The sequence below is a fragment of the Canis lupus genome, chromosome 16 (genome assembly GCF_048164855.1).
Source record: "Canis lupus baileyi chromosome 16, mCanLup2.hap1, whole genome shotgun sequence".
Lineage (NCBI taxonomy): Eukaryota > Metazoa > Chordata > Mammalia > Carnivora > Canidae > Canis > Canis lupus.
In genome coordinates, this window is record NC_132853.1 from 38,897,113 (window position 1) to 38,915,889 (window position 18,777).

The 18,777-nt window shown below is 37.5% G+C and overlaps 1 protein-coding gene across 1 annotated transcript in view; it reads right to left on the bottom strand.

Annotated features, from left to right (window-relative positions):
- Positions 1 to 1,334: 1,334 nt before the first annotated feature.
- TOP2A (DNA topoisomerase II alpha) overlaps positions 1,335 to 18,777 on the bottom strand; it is a 29,953-nt gene continuing 12,510 nt past the window's right edge. Inside the window, exons 18-35 of the mRNA XM_072780465.1 lie at positions 17,818 to 17,932; positions 17,594 to 17,715; positions 15,889 to 16,037; positions 13,712 to 13,943; positions 13,390 to 13,524; positions 13,067 to 13,267; positions 12,702 to 12,897; positions 11,082 to 11,173; positions 10,814 to 10,978; positions 10,627 to 10,710; positions 9,260 to 9,442; positions 8,651 to 8,741; positions 4,776 to 4,928; positions 4,449 to 4,572; positions 4,273 to 4,316; positions 3,737 to 3,874; positions 2,904 to 3,103; positions 1,335 to 2,405 (exon numbers count right to left, since the gene is read on the bottom strand). Of these exons, the coding sequence (XP_072636566.1) occupies positions 2,277 to 2,405; positions 2,904 to 3,103; positions 3,737 to 3,874; positions 4,273 to 4,316; positions 4,449 to 4,572; positions 4,776 to 4,928; positions 8,651 to 8,741; positions 9,260 to 9,442; positions 10,627 to 10,710; positions 10,814 to 10,978; positions 11,082 to 11,173; positions 12,702 to 12,897; positions 13,067 to 13,267; positions 13,390 to 13,524; positions 13,712 to 13,943; positions 15,889 to 16,037; positions 17,594 to 17,715; positions 17,818 to 17,932 (2,553 nt within the window). The 3' untranslated portion in view covers positions 1,335 to 2,276. The remainder of the gene's footprint in view (positions 2,406 to 2,903; positions 3,104 to 3,736; positions 3,875 to 4,272; positions 4,317 to 4,448; positions 4,573 to 4,775; positions 4,929 to 8,650; positions 8,742 to 9,259; positions 9,443 to 10,626; positions 10,711 to 10,813; positions 10,979 to 11,081; positions 11,174 to 12,701; positions 12,898 to 13,066; positions 13,268 to 13,389; positions 13,525 to 13,711; positions 13,944 to 15,888; positions 16,038 to 17,593; positions 17,716 to 17,817; positions 17,933 to 18,777) is intronic.

The window sequence follows — 18,777 nt, forward strand, 5'->3', positions numbered from 1 at the left end:
CCACACCCACTGCAGTCTGAGGATGGGCTGTCTCATGACCTGTGGTGAAATTAGATCAGACGCTTAACCAACTGACACCCAGGCGCCCCATGTTCCAATTTTTATTCTGAACTACATTTCTTAAAATGAGAATTGCTAGGACAGTTTGACCTTTTGGCCCGGATTCTGATGAAATGGCTCATTTTTCCAGATCTTCATCAACCCGACCGTTGGGGCTAGGTTTAGGCCCCTGTAACTTGAGATTACTTTTCTTCTGGCACATTTATTTTTATTTTTATTAAAAAAATTTTTTTTTAATTTTTATTTATTTATGATAGTCACAGAGAGAGAGAGAGAGAGAGAGGCAGAGACACAGGCAGAGGGAGAAGCAGGCTCCATGCACCAGGAGCCTGATGTGAGATTCGATCCCGGGTCTCCAGGATCGCACCCTGGGCCAAAGGCAGGCGCTAAACTGCTGTGCCACCCAGGGATCCCCTCTTCTGGCACGTTTAAAAAATTATTTATTTATTCATGAGACACCCAGAGAGAGAGAGGCAGAGATATAGGCAGAGGGAGAAGCAGGCTCCATGCAGGGAGCCTGATGTGAGACTTGATCCCGCGACTCCAGGATCATGCCCTGGGCCAAAGGCAGGTGCTCAACTGCTGAGCCACCCGGGCATCCTCTTCTGGTACATTTTTAAATGGTTTTGTTTTTGACATTTAAATATTGTCTGTTTGAACTTAACTTTGGTATAAGATGTGAGGAAGGGATTGGATTTATCATTTCTTTATCTTCTAAATGATTAGCTAGTTGCTGTAATGTAATTTACTGAGATCATCAAGAATTATCTCCTGATTATCAAAATAGTTGTTAAAGCGATTAAAAAACTCCACCCCCCCCCCAAAAAAAAATGGGATGCCTGGGTGGCTCAGCGGTTTGAGTGTCTGCCTTTGGCTCAGGGCGTGATCCTGGGGCTGGGGATTCGATCCCACATCAGGCTCCTGCAGAGAGCCTGCTTCTTCCTCTGCCTCTCTCCATCTCTCATGAATAAATAAAAATCTTTAAAAAAACCCCCAAAAACCAACCATGCATATTTGAAACTACTTGCACATGGAGGGCCAAGGCCTTCAGAGTATGAAGGAGATGAAGAGCTTTGTACCCATGTATAGAAACCTAGGGAAATATCTGATTGGCCTTGATTAGGTCAGGATGCCTATCTCTTAGACCTATTACTATGGCCAGGAGCTGTTAGGTAGGTACACCAGCAATAGTTCTCGGTAGGGGAAGTGAAGAGGGGTATATTTTAGAGTAAAGAAAAAGGTATAATGCAAGGGAAAAAAAGGCAACCAATGGATTGCAATGTTTAGAACATTTTATTAAAGTAAAATACTGTTAGAATTAAGTGAAATAGAAAAACATAGTAAATATTTACAAAAACATTGATAACACCAATCAAGTCACACACAGAAATGCCTTAAAAAAACTTCTAAGTTGCAAATTATGGAGATTCTCCAAAATGGATATAACCACTCACTGCTGAGTATTGATGGCATTGGTATAAGATCTCTCCGTCCCCCCACTTTTCTGCAATCCAGTGCTCCCTAGATATTTGTTGTTTGGGAGATTCAAACTTGGGAGACAGGTCGAGGTGACAAGTCAAGAATTGAGATAGTCCCATAACTTATGGCCTAATTTTCTTCACCCTATTGACTGTGTTGAGGCTATACAAACATAGCCAGGCTGTTTCTCTTCAGCCTCTGCTAACATTCAAATGGATAAATTTCTCAATGCTTGAGCAGAAATTCCGCACACGAAAGGCTGAGTGGGGAGTATTTGTACTAGAACTATAAAATTCTATCTGATGGAAAATTACCTATAAAACTAAGGTAAAACAGAATTAATCATGTGGTATCTCATATTTACTGAAAGTAGGAAAAGAGGTAGACTAGACACTTTTACAATTTTAGCTTAATGAGTAGTCAATAAGCTATATTATGACGAAGCGAACATACAACCATCTTCAAAGTCCAGAAGAACTTAAAATCAGATTCTAAAGACAAGAGACACTCCAAACAAAGACAAAGCAGAGAAGAAAACAATGCCCAGGAGGTGGCCATTATTCGGACAGTATTATAAAAGGGTAATAGATACTTGTACTCTACACACTTCACTTTGATGGTTCTGAATTAAAACTATCTCCCCCCAAAAAAATTCAGAGGGGAGGAAATTAAAGGATTCAGGTAATTCTAAAACCTGTCTTGGGCTCGATAAGACCGTTACTTAAAATAATCACATTTTAGAACAGATCATCTTCATCTGATTCTTCAAGGTACTTTATAGGTTTCCTTGCACGTCCAGATTTGGCCCGAGGAGCCACACCTGAGTCTAGGTCCAGATGGAAGTCTTCACTCTCCCCCTTGGATTTCTATAAGAGGAAGTCCAAATAATTAAAATACATCAACGGACTACAATTCAAGGAGTTTCCTTTCTTCTAATTAGTTAGAAACAGAACTAAGTAAGGCAACTCTCATTGACTAAGTGGCATATTTTTAAATGTAACTTTGTCATAACTAGTAAAAGCTAAATGGATTATGAGATTTACATTTTTTTAAAAACATTTATTTATTTGAGAGAGAGAGAGAGAGAGAGAGAGAGTACAAGTGGTGAGGGCAGGGGTGGGGAAGGCAGAGGTAGAGGGAGAAGAAGGCTCCCCACTGAGCAGGGAGCCTGACATGGGGCTCAATCCCAGAATCCTGAGATCAGGACCTGGCTGAAGGTAGATGCTTAACCAACTGAGCCACCCAGGCACCCCACATTTATTTCCTTAAAAATGTGTCAGATTAAAAAAAGTGTCAGATTACTAAAAGCAATCTTGGTTTTTAAAACACCTAGAACAAATGGACTGACTAGGATAAATACTCACCTTGTTTGTGGCTGCTTTAGAAATCATCTTCTCAAAATTAGAGTCGGAATCATCAGAAGTGGATGGCTTCCTTTTGCGGTGATTTTTGGTTTTTGGGGGATCAGGCTTTTGAGAGACATCAGAATTTAAGCCTGGATCCTTTTTGGTTCCTTTTGGTGCAGCCCTTTTTTTTGCACCTGTAGTGGAGGTGGAAGACTGACCTGCAAATCAACACAGGCATTCATCATGTGCCCACTCTTAGATAAACTGTTCTGTGAACTTTCTTTAGCAAGCTGTTGATTACTTATATTTAACATAAGAAAAAAATCTCACAGAGCTGAAAATACATTACAGAACCAAAGTATTTTTAAGCATCTTTTTTTTTTTTAATAAGAAAGCACTCTTTTTTTTTTTTTTTTTTTTAATTCATTCAGAGAGAGACCGAGACAAAGGCAGTGAGAAACAGGCTCCATGCAGGGAGCCCGACATGGGACTCGATCCCGGATCTCCAGGATCACACCCCAGGCTGCAGGTGGTGCTAAACCACTACACCACTGGGGTTGCCCAGCATCTATTTTTTTTATAGGTTTATGTATTACAGTAAACTTTTATACTATTTATAAACTCTGTCCCTGTCATATAAATGAGCTAGATAATGCCTGGCATTTTGAGAAACATGCTGATTTTAAACCTTTTGATCACCAGTTTTGATTATGAAGATCTAAATAGTTGCTTCCATTTGGAAAAGGTTTAATTTCATTACGAGTAACTTTTGGGTATAAAAAATTGAAATTGACTTGTGGCAGCCAGTTACTTAATCCCAATATTAACCCATCTGAAAGACTGAAGCTCACTTTTTGGTGCTATCTTCTTCACGGCCACCTTCTTTTTAGGAAGGGGGTTTACAATTTCAGTTTCAGCCAAGAAATCAGCAGTAGAACCTGGAGAAAGTGGTACACTGTCCTTGGCATCATCAGCATCAAGGTCCATTACTTCAAATGGAAAGGAAAATAGTACACATAAGCAACACAACAAAATCTGTTTCCTGCTCTGAATCCCCATTTAAAAACCAAGTCTGAGACTTTTCTTGAATATTTAAAACACACGCTTATAAACTTTTATCTAATTTCTGGATTCTTCATGGGCAGGTGTTTTTTGTACCTTTAGCGTCTAGCACAGTAAATGGCAAGCACATGCTTACGTTCAGTATATCAAGTGTAGAACCTCTTTCTGAGCAAAACTAATCCTAATGAACATCAATGTAATGCTACTAAGAACCCACATTTATTTTCCAAGGCCGGACTTAGATAATGCAGTCTGGTTAGAACCCAGCTGGATCTGAGTGCCCCAGTAAAGCAAGACATCTCACTATTTTTACTTAAATACATACCTGGGGGGGCACTTTTCTGTGGCTTCAGTTCTTTGGCAGTACGTCTAGAATTAAAAAAAAACAAAACAAAATAAAAACCAACATTCTGACAACCAATTCTAACTGTGTCAAGCAACAAAGAATATATCATTGGCTACTGACAACAATCATGATAAAATTCATATTAGAGAACATACTTTGGGGAAGCTTTGGCCTTATGTGGGCTGACATCTGATGGAACAGAATCCTCATCTTGAATTCTTTCTTCAAAATCTGAGAAACTGTCGTCTAAATCCAAATCCACTGTGAATTTGGTTTTTGCTATAAAAAACATACATAGACAAAGAATAAATGAGGGTTTACAGAAGTATTTAATCTACAGATAGAACATTTCATGAAGATTTAAGCTTTCATCTTCTAAAAGATGCTTTCGTTTTTCAAAAACTTAATAATCACTGCTCTATAACAATTCCTGGCCATTCAGATCTTTCAGCACATCTAGCATGTTGTTCACTTTTCCTTACTTGCTGCTCTCCGTGGCTCTACCTCTCGTGGAGGGACATCAAAGTTACTTTCATTACTGCTCATATCTGATTCTGAATCAGACCAGGGGTTTCTCTTCTTTCCTTTTTTGATGGGTTTAAACGGCAATGTAGTTTGCTTCTTTGTCTTGGTACCTAGAAGGGAGATAGGAATTAACACCCTTTACATGTTCTTCGACTCACTTTTCTCCATCTATAATTCATCCATCTTTCAAATATTTATTGAGCTCTGTGCTGGTATTGAGAATACAACGGTGAACAGAGATGGACATAGTCCCTCTTCCTGGAGCTTAGAGTTTGGTCATCTAATCCCGTAAAGAAATACAATGTGTCAAAAAAAAAAAAAGAAATACAACGTGTCTAAGTATATGTGTTTTAATATGAGGCTGCTCCAAGAAATGCTTGAGCTGAGATCTGAAGTTTAAATTAGAGTTAACTAGTTGAAGGCAGGTGGGTGATGAAACATTCTAGCACAGAAAATAGCATATACAAAGGCCCTGGGGGGGAAAAATGGTACATTTAGGAAACTGAAAGAAATCCAGGGGGATCCCTGGGTGGCTCAGTGGTTTAGCGCCTGCCTTCAGCCCAGGGCATGATCCTTGGAGTCCTGGGATCACGTCCCACATCAGGCTCCCTACATGGAGCCTGCTTCTCCCTCTGCCTGTATCTTTTCTCTCTCTCTCTCTGTCTCTCATGAATAAATAAATAAAATCTTAAAAAAAGAAAAGAAAAGAAAAGAAATCCATATGGCTAGAAAGCAGAAGTTGGGAGACAGTGGCTCGTCTTGTTAAGGATTTTGTTTTACTTTAAAATTTTTACTGATTTAAGTAAGCTCTATACTTAACTTGTGGCTTGAACCCATGACCTTGACAAGGTCAAGAGTTCTATGCTCTACCCACTGAGCCAACCAGGAGCCCTAAGGATTTTGTTTAAACAGGGAACCATTATGACTAGATTTGCATTAAAAAAAATTCTCCCAAGCTGCAAGGTAGAGATTGGAAGGGGGCAAGAATAGATGTAAAGAGATCAGCAGAAGGTTGTTGGAAGTCAAGGCAAGGAAGAGAATTCAAAGAGAAAACAATGGCTAGGACTATACCTTGAGGCGTGTTTAATGGCTGACTCACTAGTCCGGACCCAAAGATTACAAGAGCAGCCTCCTTCATATTCTTTTTTTTTTTCCTCCTTCATATTCTTATCAATATACCTGTCTACTTCATATATCCTAGTTTAATGTAATCTTATCCAGCATCCTCCAACAATGGTTTTTTTAACTGTCTGTAATCTGGTTAAACTATTTTTTACTATTTCCCAATATAAAGTTCCCTTTCACTCTGTTAAGGGGGACTTTTCATTGTCCCATGTGTATTATGTGCCCATTTTTCTTTACCCAATCTAGAATACCTAAATCTTATCTACTCTTCAAGACTTTAACCTAAGTTTTACCTCTCCCATAAAGCCTCTACAATGTACATGCACCCACACTGATCTCGCCTTTCAGTTCCTACAATGGCTAGTATATACTGCTTTAACTCTTGTTCTTAATAAACCTCTTGAAGGTAAATGCCATGCTCTCCCACTTCTTGTGTCCTCATATTATTTAAGAGTAATAAAACTCACGGGAACATGAGTGCTCAAAATACTCAACTGATTCTTTGGTTTTATATGCTAAAAGATCGCTAGCTAGGTTTAAAGTTAAAAGTGTGCTGCATGCATTAGATAGTCAATATATAATTTTGTGCAGTATGCAGTATGGCATACTTTTATTATTTCTTTAGTTTAATAATAAGATGTTTCCATATGTTTTATTCATCTTGTATTCCCCACAGAGCTGAGTACACATTATCTATTAAAAAAAAGTAGATACTCAAAATTAGACTTATAGATTAATCAATGGAATAGAGAATCCATAAATAAACCTTAATATTTATGGCCAATTAATTTTTGACAAGGGTGAAGACAATTTTTATTTGTTTATTTATTTATTATTTATTATTATTTATTTATTTATTTATTCATGAGAATACACAGAGAGAAGACAGAGAGAGAGGCAGAGGCACAGGCAGAGGGAGAAGCAGGCTCCATGCAGGAAGCCCCACGTGGGACTCGAACTGGGGTCTCCAGGGTCACCCCTGGGCTGAAGGCAGGCACTAAACCGCTGAGCCACCCGGGCTGCCCTATTTTTATTTTTTTAAAAACACTTTGAGAGAGAATGTGAGAAAGAGAATGAGCTGAGGGGGAAGGGCAAGGGGGGGTGAGAGCAGGGAGCCCTATGTGGGGCTCTATTCCAGGACCCTGGGATCATGACCTGAGCCAAAGGTAGACGCTCAACCACTGAGCCACCCAGGTGCCCCCAAGCCTCTGACTCTTGATTCTGGCTCAGGTCATGATCTCAGGGACCTGAGATCAAGCCCCATGTGGGGCTCTGTGCTCAGGGTAGTCTTTCAGATTCCGTCTCTTTTTCCCCTCCCCTCCTGGACTCATGCACCCGTGCTCACTCTAAATAAAACAAAAATCTTAAAAAAAAAAAGTTAGAATACATAAAGATATCTTACAACTAACTCAACAACAACAAAAGATAAATAACCTACTTAGAAAAATGGGCAAAGGGTCTGAATAGACATTTTTCCAAAGAAATATAAATGACCTTTAGGCACATAAGATACTCAAAATAATTAGCCAATAGGGAAATGCAAACCCAAACCATGAGATACCACTTCATATCCACTAGGATGGCTAGAACAAAAAAGAGTGACAAGGAATTAACTGTGTTGGTGAGGATGTGGAGAATTGGAGCCCTCCTACGCTGCTGGAGGGAATGTAAAATGGGGCAGCTGCTCTGAAGAACAGTATGGCAGTTCCTCCAAAGGTTAAACATAGAAAAATATGACCCAGTAAAATTCCACTCCCAGGATCTACCCAAAAGAAATAAAAACCTTAAGTCCACATAAAAACTTATATACAAGTACTCATAGCAGTGTTCATAACAGCTAAAAAGTGGATATAAGCCAAACACTAATCAACTGATGGATAAATAAATAAAATGTGTTATATCCATACTATGAAACACACTATTTGGCAATAAAAAAGAATGAAGTATTGATACATGTTACTACATAGATGACCACCAAAAACATGCTAAGTGAAAAATGCTGGGGACAAAAGACCAGATGTTGTAGGATTTTATTTATAGGAAATGTCCAGAATAAGTAAATCTAGAAACAGAAAGTAGATTAATGGTTGCCTACGATAGGGGAAATTGGTAGGAAATGGGAAGTGACCATTAACGGGTAGAGTGTTTCTTTTTGGTGCAAAAAACTTTTAAAACTGTTGAGTATACTAAAATGATTGAATGGTACACTTTAAATTGATGAATTTTAATATGTGAATATCTTTAGAAGTTAAAAAAAGGTAGATATTCAGTAAAGGTATAATCAAATGTTAGTAGAATTCTTAATTCTATTTAATTTACTGAGTGCTACTTACATCCCAGGCGTGGTGTTCAACTAGAGGGATAATATAAACATGGCTAAGATGTGCTCATTGTTCTCAAGTAGTTTTATATATTAATATATATTACAGCCTTATAATTGGCTAGAAAGTGGAATTTAATAAACTGAGAGTATTTTCTTTAGATCTCAACTAAGGAATTCAAGTTGCTGAATTAACAAACTATTTAAAATTCCTTTCTAAAATAAATCATATCCAAGGACAGTATTAGGGAGATTCAAGTAAACTCCAGACATAGCCCTCCCTCATATTACTCAGTAAGGGCTTTCTAAACATCCATGCGGAATGTACTAGGTATCAGACACAATTTAATCTCAACTCTATACCATTTTACTAAAATATTTTAATACCTGGTTCTCTTTTCTGTTTCTTCTCCAACCTTTGTTTCAGACCTTCTATTTCGATACTCTCTTCTTGAGGGCTCCCTTCAGTGTTTTCATTCTAAAAGAGAGCAAGACAAAGATGGTCAAGCTCTGCCAACTTATTCGGAAAAATGTAAGGTCAAATATACAAATATATATCTGGTCAAAGAGTGATTTTTTCTTTAAGTTTTGGTTAAGAGCTCTGAATAAAGGTACGGATATAACTTTTCCAAGATACTTAACCGTCAAAAAAATGAGGCTCACAGGAAAGCAAAGTTATGATTAAATATAGGATTAATTGCAAACTATGGGATTAGAAATTTTATATCATTTGTTCAGTTTTAAACTGAAAAAAGTTTTATCTATAACTTTTCAAGAGTAGTACCTTAGTTTTATGTTTTTTGAAAAAGGTTTTATTTGAGAGAGACAGAGAGAGAGAGAAAGAGAGAGAGAGAGAGAACACAAGTGGGGGGAGGGACAGGGAGAAGCCGACTCCCCACTGAGCAGGGAGCCTGATGTGAGATTCTACCCCAGGACCTCGGGATCATGACCTGAGTCAAAGGCAAAGCTTAACTGACAGCCACCCAGGCACCCTACCTTAATTTTCTTTTTATTTTTCTTTTCTGCCTCTGCTTTCATCTCTATGGTCACTCGGGGGATGACTCTTTTTCCGCAAGGAGAAGGCAAAACTTCAGCCATTTGTGTTTTTTTCCCCTTTCCTTTCCCTCCTTTCCCTGGAAGTCCTATTTGTTCTTCTTGTTTTTCCTTTGTTTCAACAGCCTACAAAAGAGATAAAAGAAAGCAAGTTTATAAGTCAACAAAGACACTACAAAGATCAGGCTACTTTATAGAAACAGAATAAAAGGCAACAGTTAAACTGATTTCAATTTGTTACATCTTAAGATAAATTTTTAAAAATTTATGTGTGCTATCTCTACACCCAATGTGGGGCTTGAACTCATGACCCTGAGATCAAGAGTCACATGCTCTTCCAATTGAGCCGGCTAGGCATCCCTCGACTTAAAAGTAAATTTGTGATAAGCTGTGCCACAACTAAGTAATACCACCAATAATAGTGGTGAGATAGATATCATTAAGGCCCATTTGACAAGTGTTGAGACAAAAGACTGGGTTCTACTCTTGATTCTACCATTTAAGCCTTCTGAAGATAAAAAAGGGACACTGTGTTAGGGACAAAATACATAGATACATATAAACATATTTGTAAACTCAAATAAGAAGTGAAAGGATGGGATTCCACTTGTATATCCATACGGAAGTATGACAATATAAAACTGTATGTTAAGTGTTCTAGCTTAATTTATGAAATGCTTTTTCTTATCTTAAAATAGTATAGGAAAACAAAGCAAATTAGGGAGATTTAGATAACAAAGTATCTTCTGAATCTACTGATTAGCTAGCCCAGAAGGTAAACATCTTTGTCCTTTTCTGTTGACTTGGGAGATTGGATTGGTCTTTTTCCATATTTAAATTATCTTTATGTTCTCAGTCACAGTCAGTCAGAAATCAACTCCTACCTTTTCTTCTTTGTCCAAAAACTTCTAGGTAGCATGTTTCCGGGCATCATTTACTTTATTCTAACGATCGTTTTTTTTTTTTTTTTTAATGTGTTATCTTGGAATGTTTTCTTATGCCTCTTATATTCTTTGTCTTGCCAATTATGAAATTTCTTGACAAAGAGGTATATTGCTAGAATGTTCTATTTCATTAAAACTCTAACATGAGGGGATCCCTGGGTGGCGCAGAGGTTTGGCGCCTGCCTTTGGCCCAGGGCGCGATCCTGGAGACCCGGGATCGAATCCCACGTTGGGCCCCTGGTGCATGGAGCCTGCTTCTCCCTCTGCCTGTGTCTCTGCCTCTCTCTCTCTCTCTGTGTGACTATCATAAATAAATTAAAAAAACAAAAACAAAAAACTCTAATATGGGCATTATGAACTACACACCTCTAGCTCTTCAACAAAAGTAGCCAAGTCTTCTTTCCACAAATCTGTTGGACTCTTTCTCTTTAATGTTTCTAGTTCTTGCTCCTTCATAAGACAGTCAGAAAATTAAGAATTAATTTCATGAAGCACACAGTTTTTACTTTAACCATTAGAAATGAATAACATGTACCCTCCATTAACAACTCACTTTTTCATTTCTCAGCTTGCACAGTTCATCCTTCTTCTCCTTGGTGAGATACCAAAGAGGCATATCAAGAAGGTAGTTGAAGGTTGGTCCAGAATCTCTTACAGAGTCACTCTTTTCAGCTTCATTTTCATTGTCACTCTCTTCATTCTCTTCTTCATCTGGTACCTAGAGGAAGAATTAAAATGTAGCTTTAACAGGAAATGTGAAACAGAGACATTAGATTATACGTAGTTTTTAATAACATAGAAAATGCTAATTGAGAAATTACCTTTTGCTGAGCTTCTTTCCAAGCCTTCACAGGATCCGAATCATATCCCCTCTGAATCAGAACTTTAATTAATTCTTTCTTAGGCTTATTTTCTATTAAAAAAAATGTAAACAAGTAATTGTTTTGAGCAATATTTTAGGATAGGAATATGGTTTTACCATATTAATTCAAAAAGATTAAAACTAACAATTAAGCTGTCTTTGTTTTGCATTAATTTATACATCGTGGTATAGAGAGGTCTTTTTCCTAAACCGACAAATGTAAATTACCACAAGGGGGACAGTCAAATCACATATGAGATTGTTGACCTGATTGTTAACACTAAAAGAACAGAAGACAATAAAAACTTTATTTCTGATAAGTATCTACCTCAATTATATTCTCTTTTAAGATTTTTAATATTTGATTGGACAAGATTTTAGTGCCACCAACCCAATCACTGATTTCTGCATGCTGCATCCATTCCTGTTTTCTAGAGTGCCTTTCTTCTAATAATGACTGCAGTCAATTTATTACACTTTGAGAGATACTGAGTTACTAGCTATAAGGTATTTCAGAATGAATTTCTGAGCACTATCGTTTACCAATTAACTTGATATAGATTACATGTTTAGACTCTCTACACTTTTATACTCAGGAAGACTGGATAGTCCCTTATTTCCTAAATTCCGGTCAACAAGATACAATCTTTACTTTTGTTTTCTTTGAATCATGTCCAACATCACTCATTTTAGCCTTGTCTTAAACAATAGTTCTATGAAATCAGGGGCCGGACATGCTAGTGTTATTAGTTTTAAAAATAGAAAATTATTCTGTGATCACCAGGGACTCATGTTGCCATGTTTTGGGGACTTGCTACTATAATCTACAAGTTAGTTGCCTAGCTTTCCCAGTTAGTCCTGGCCAGGGTGGGGCTATTTTTTCTAACCTTACTAACACTCCAGCTTTTATAAAAATTGTTTTCTTCCTGCTCACTTAAACCCTTAGTTGCTTCTAGAATATCTTTTTAAAAAAACATTTCCTGGGAAATAGCTCTTTTAGTCTTCAGTATGCAATTTACTTGTAATATAAGCCATTTGTAATCTTTGTTCCAGCCTTTTTCTCCTCTCTCAGACTTTCTTTTTAAAGATTTTATTTTATTTATTTATTTATTCATGAGAGGCACACAGAGAGAGAGAGAGAGAGAGAGAGGAAGAGAGGCAGAGACACAGGCAGAGTGAGAAGCAGGCTCCATGTAGGGAGCCTGACGTGGGACTCGATCCCAGGGTCTCCAGGATCATGCCCTGGGCCAAAGGCAGAAGCTAAACTGCTGGGCCACCGGGGCTGCCCCTCCTCTCTCAGACTTAACATTTCTTCTCTTGATCACTTTACATAGGTATCTTTCTGTCTATTCTCTGTCTAAATGTCAACCAAATCTTGATTTCTCAAGATATTCAATCTAAGAAAAGCTATCTTTTTCAAGCTATAAATGCCTAGGTATTTGAAAGAAATTCTTGTAGAAGTAACCAGCTGAACTAAAGGATTTTGCTCTCCCTCCAAATGTTTAAAGTTAGGCATTATTGTAGTTTTAGTGCAGATAGTTATTTTTTTTTTCAGATAGTTATTAATCTGAAAACATACCAATAATTATTTTGCCATCTATTTTCTCTAAGATAAAGCGAGCCTGATTGTTCAGTTTAGCAGATTCAGCGCCAAGCATTCCTAGAAGCCATTCTTTTCTTAATCCATAATATTTAAGCCTTAGTTCAAAGAAGTCTCTTAGAATATCCAACACTGTGTCATATTTCTTTAAACAACCTACATGGTCAAAAAGCACCTAGAAAATAAACATAGGATTAGAGCCAAGAAGAGGTAAATTGGCTAAACTTTAATGGTTTTAGGAAAATGACTTTATTCTTCAAAAATATAAAAGTATTCTAGGATATTCTTTTAAAATTGATATTAAACTTTAATATAAATCAAACATGGGTACCTCTAAAACATACCATGGAGTTGCATGTGAGACTAGTTTGGAGTTTGAAGACTTTGTGTAGCCCCACTCTCTCTGCCTCTGCCAGTTTCTCTTCAGTCATCTTCACAACAAACTTCACAGTGGTGTCTGTATGGTACTCCCTATAATCTGTTATGAGAGGTGGTGTCTTCTCAGTGCCATTCAACATGGGTTCTAGAACCTGTTCTTTATAGGTCTAAAGAAAGGCATAATCCCCTTGTAAGTGTCTTAAATACAGGCTTAGGAGTATTCAACAAGCAGTAGTGCAAAGTGTTTCTCCGATCACAAAAATCAAAGAGGAAATCCACAATTACTTACCTGGGTCCATGTTCTGACAGGAAGCTCTGAGATTTCAATGGTTGTGGAATTAAGTATAGCCACTTCACCACTAATCACATACTGATTTGGAGCCAGCTCTTCAATAGTACCCCTGAAGTTCTTGTAACTTGGAAGCTAAATTGGTATTTTAAAGAAAAATAGGTTTTCTAAATGTGACACTAAAAACAGAAATCCCAATAGCATTAAATCTAATGAACATGAAAGGGCAAAACAAATTTTATATGTGTCCTCTTTAACCATATAATCTACTGAATTGAGACCAAAAGGAAATGAAGGATTCTGATACACACAGAATAGTTACCATTGGCAAAGGTTCTTCTCCATCCATCAAACGCCTGATATTATTTACAACTTCACGAATATCAAAGTTGGGGATTTTGCAGGACCACCCAGTACCAATTCCTTCAGCACCATTTATCAGCACCATGGGTATAATGGGAATGTACCATTCAGGTTCAACACGTTGATTGTCATCATATAAAAACTTTAAAGTCTGATCATCTTTTGGTGGAAACAATAACCGAGCCAAAGGGCTAAAGAAAACAAAGAATATTATTTTACAAAAATATTGGCTTTGATATTTAACTTGTAAGAAGGATATATGTTTATCTCATATCTATGCATGAAAATTACTTTGGCTTTATTTGCTGATGAATAATCATTTAACAGTATTTATTGAGCACTTCGTATGTGCCAGACACCACAAATATAAAGTATCTAGAAAGTATCACATTCTACTACAGGGAGAAAGGCAATGGACATGCATTTTGTCAGGTGGTAGGGTAAATGCTAAGAAAGAAAAAGTAGGTAAAAGTGACTGAGTGATTGAAGGTTCCGAGGAATGGTAACACTTTCTGAAAGGATAATACTAAAGAATAAATTGAGAGAATGAGCCATCATATGCTTATTTGAAGATTATTGTAAGCAGAGGGATCAATAAGTAAAAAGCCCTGAAGAGTGTGCTTGGCATGTTTGATTATAGGCAGAGGCCAGTTGTGTTTGGAAGGGAGATTATGAGATGGGAGTCAAAAGATATGGGGAGTGGACACATAGATCATGTAAAGTCCTTTAGATTTTACTCTAAATGAAGCAGTTAGAAGGTTCTGAACCAGAGTGATCTACTTAAAAAAAAAAGAAATTAGTTGGCTGCCATAAGAAAGAATGGTAGACTATATTACTTTAGATAAATGGGATGCCTTAATATTTGTCTAATGCAAAGCCCGTAGGATTTGGTGATGGATTGGATACCATTGTGAAAAAAGGTGACTTCATGGTTTTTAGTCTGAGGATTAGGATGATGGCATCCCATTTACTGAGACAGGAAGACTAAGAATTTTGTTTCAGACTTAGGTTTGAGATACTTATTAGACATCTGAGTGGTAAATATTGAGAGACAGCTGTAAGAGATTCAGAGTTGGAACTATTGAGACTAGATGGATGGATTATCATCCATGGATGGGAAGTGAGTGTAGCTAGTGGAAAGAGAGCTAATGAAGGAATTTCAGGGCAGGCCAGTACTTCTAGGTTAGAAAGATGAGAAAGACCCAGCAAAGAAGACAAATAAGGAAGAAAGCCAACAGTTTGATGTCTTAGAGGCCAAATAAAGAATTTCTAGGAGGATAAAGTGATTATCCAATGCTGCTGAGCGATTGAATAGGATGACAGCGGAAAACTATTCATAATGTACTTTCCGTACTTATAAAGGAAGTAAAATTTCAACTATGATATTTAGGAAAAATTAAGCTCTTCTTTACTCTGATCCCAAGTCTACAGCAGGGTTTCTCAACCTGGGCAGCTTTGACACTTTGGATCAGATAATTCCTTGTTATGGGGGGCTATCCTATGCACTATAGTGTATTTAGCAGTATCTCTGGCTGCTGCCCACTAGATGTAGCACAGCTCCCCTAGTCATGACTATCAAAAATGTCTCCAGACATTACATTATGTTTCCTGGGAGATGGGGTGGTAGTGCAAAATCTACCCTGGTTGAGAACCACTGCTCTATACAATGAAAGAAAAGAAAATATAAGAAATGGAAGTAAAAACATTAGGTTGGTAAGGAAACAATACTTCTAAGAAATTCAAAGGCATGGCTATCAAACTGAATTAGAATTTAGATTGTTTATTGTTCTTTTTAAAGAATTTTATTTATTTATTCATGAGTAGAGGCAGAGACATAGGCAGACACAGAAGCAGATTCCCTGTGAGGAGCCCAATGCGGGACTCAATCCCAGAATGCTGGGATCACACCCTTCGCCAAAGGCAGGTTCTCAACCACTAAGCCACCCAGGCGTCCTGAATTTGTTTATTGTAAAGAGTAGCATAATTAAACTTAAATGAACTAGTTAAAAAAAAAAAAAGAATATTCTAAGTGTATCAAAATTACGTTTTCTGATTAATTGAATTTTTATTTTTGGTCAACTAAATTCATTTGAAAATTAGAAATGGCAATTCACTAGAAATTGAAAGCATACCCACCTGAGCATTGTGAAGATGTATCGAGGACTAGCAGAATCCTTGCCACCGTGCAGCCTAGTACCAAACTGACCAATGGGCTGCAAGAGGTTCAGATTATTGCTACCCACAAAATTCTGAGCCAAATTTATAATGGTCATCATTAGTGACATCTAGAGGTGGAAAAGAGATTCGTTAATCAGATCTGGAGGCTTTTAATACATATCCATTATGACTAAGCCTCACTATAATCCTGTAGGGTTTTATGAGGTGTAGATGTTTATTGACTCTTCCCAGATAAATACATGGCAGATGTACATAAACCCAAGACTTCTGGCTCCAAGGTCAGGGCTCTTGCCTTCTAATAGTTTCTATCAAGTCCTATTCAACCTTGGGGGCATAGGTCTTCTCTTCACCTTTAGCAGAATGAAGTATATCCTTGTTTGTGTTACAACACTTTGCTCTTTTTCTATGCTAGCATGCATCACTTTAATCTATAGTTGTGTGTGCGTGTGTGTGTGTTGGCCTTCTATTTATATTGTGATTATACCCTGAAGTAAGGAAAATATTTGATTTTTTTTACCCTACCCTTGCTGCAGGGTAAGCATTTGACAAATATGTGAACATTTACCAAATGCTAACAATATTTTAACTGAAAGCAACAAGCAACATAATCATTACGTTTAAAGTTCTAGAAACCTATAGGCAACTTAGTTCTTTAAAATATAATGAATGCAAAAAACTATAATCACAAAAGATAAAGGGAATATATTTGTATAAAGTTAAGCAATTCAGAAATATAAAAATTAGAAAGTTGTCTTTTTCAATTGACAGGGATAACCAAAGTTAACAACCTGGAGCATACCCTTCTAGGTATTTTGCTTTAAGTATTGTTCTGGCTCTCTTTCTCCTCACTAACAATGGACTGTGGATATTCTCAATGTTAGTACACACAGATTTACTTCGGTTATATAATGGATTCCAGGCATGGAAGTGTCACAATCTACAACAACTTTCCAATTGATGGACATTTTCAATGTCTAAATTTTAGCCTCACAAAGGTATATTAAACATCACTAAATATCTTTGAACATAGATACTTGTAGATTTATGAGTCCCCTTACCAGAACGTTATTATTATTATTTTTTAAAAGATTTTATGTATTTATTCATGAGAAACACACAGAGAAAGAGAGAGAGAGAGAGCGCAACAGGCAGAGGGAGAAGCAGGCTCCATGCAGGGAGCCTGACGTGGGACTCGATCCGGGGACTCCAGCATCATGTCCTGAGCCGAAGGCAGACGCTCAACCCCCAGGTGCCCCTCCTGTTAAGGTTTTGTTTGGCGAGACTGAGCTGGCCCCTACTCCCGCAAGCCTAGCTCTGGCCTTTCTCAGCCCACGTTATGGCTGCCAAGTGCACAGGGTCTCCAAAATCATGCCCTGGGCTGAAGGCAGCCCTAAACCGCTGAGCCACCGGGCTGCCCAAGATTATTTTTAGAAATTGATTTGTTAGGTCAAAGGATAAGCACATTTACAGTTTGACAGATTTCACCAAATTCAGGGCTCTTGCTTTCCAATAATTTCTATCAAGTCCTATTCAACCTTGGAGGCATCTTCTATTATGGATAAACAAGTGTTCATCTCATCAAGTACTCTAAGTGTTTGGAAAATGATTTTGCAGGTATTACCGCTATAATGCTTTCTGGAAACATTATGGATTGTGTGTTTACCTCACCATGATGATAAGAGGACATCTCAGCCACTGACCCAGCCAACTGGGCAACCTTCACCTCTCGCTTGTCATTCCGTTTGAAACAGGTAAACAAAACCTTTCTTTGACCTGGTTTCAAGCCTTTAAAATAAAAGAAGTACAAATATTAGTATCCTCAACTTAACTATTTTTGGACATTGATTTCTATGTAGGACAAAAACAGGCTAACAAATTGGAACTCACCATCCACCATAGATGGGATAGATCTCTCGTTATCAGAATTTGAGAACAGGATAAGTTCCTTATTTATAAAGTCATTGTATGTCAGATATGTGGTAGTTTGCCCATACAAGTAATCCTGAGGGATCAAAGAGAGTATTACATGATCTAGTTTAAAATAAAAAAAGATCATTGACTTTAATAATGCTTGAAACAAACAAATAAAACAGAAATCTTTCATCATATCATTTCTGTGATAATTCTTAAATCCCTCAAAGATACAGAATTTTATAGAAGTATTTTACTGTTTCAAAGATAAAGCAAATTAAAAACAAAACAAAACAAAAAAACAAAGATAAAGCAAATTTAATTGTTGCACAATTAAGAAAAACTGCACTGCCTTTTTAGTTTTTAAAGATTTATTTATTCATGAGAGACACACACACAGAGAGTATGAGTGAGGCAGAGACACAGGCAGAGGGAGAAGCAGGCTCCATGCAGGGAGTCTGATGTGGGACTTAATCCTGGGACTCCAGGATCATGCCCTGGGCCAAAGGCAGGCGCTAAGTCCGCTGAGCCACTCAGGGATCCCTACATTGCCCTTTAATTTTTTTTTTTTAATATTTTATTTATTCATGACAGACACAGAGAGAGATAGAAGCAGAGACACAAGCAGAGGGAGAAGCAGGCTCTATGCAGGGAGCCTGATGTGGGACTTGATCCTGGGTTTCCAGGATCACACTCTGTGCGGAAGGTAGCGCTAAACTGCTGAGCCACCTGGGCTGCCCTACCTTTTTAATTTTTGAGGCTCCATACACTTATGCAGCAGTCTAAATAAGCACATTCATATAGTTGCCTATTATTAAATTTTTTACTGAAGCTATTAGTCATTGTGTTGTAGGATTTTTTTTTTTTAAGATTGAGCACATGCAGGGCTATTGAGATTGTGAGAATCCCAAACAGGCTCCCAGCACAAAGCCCCAT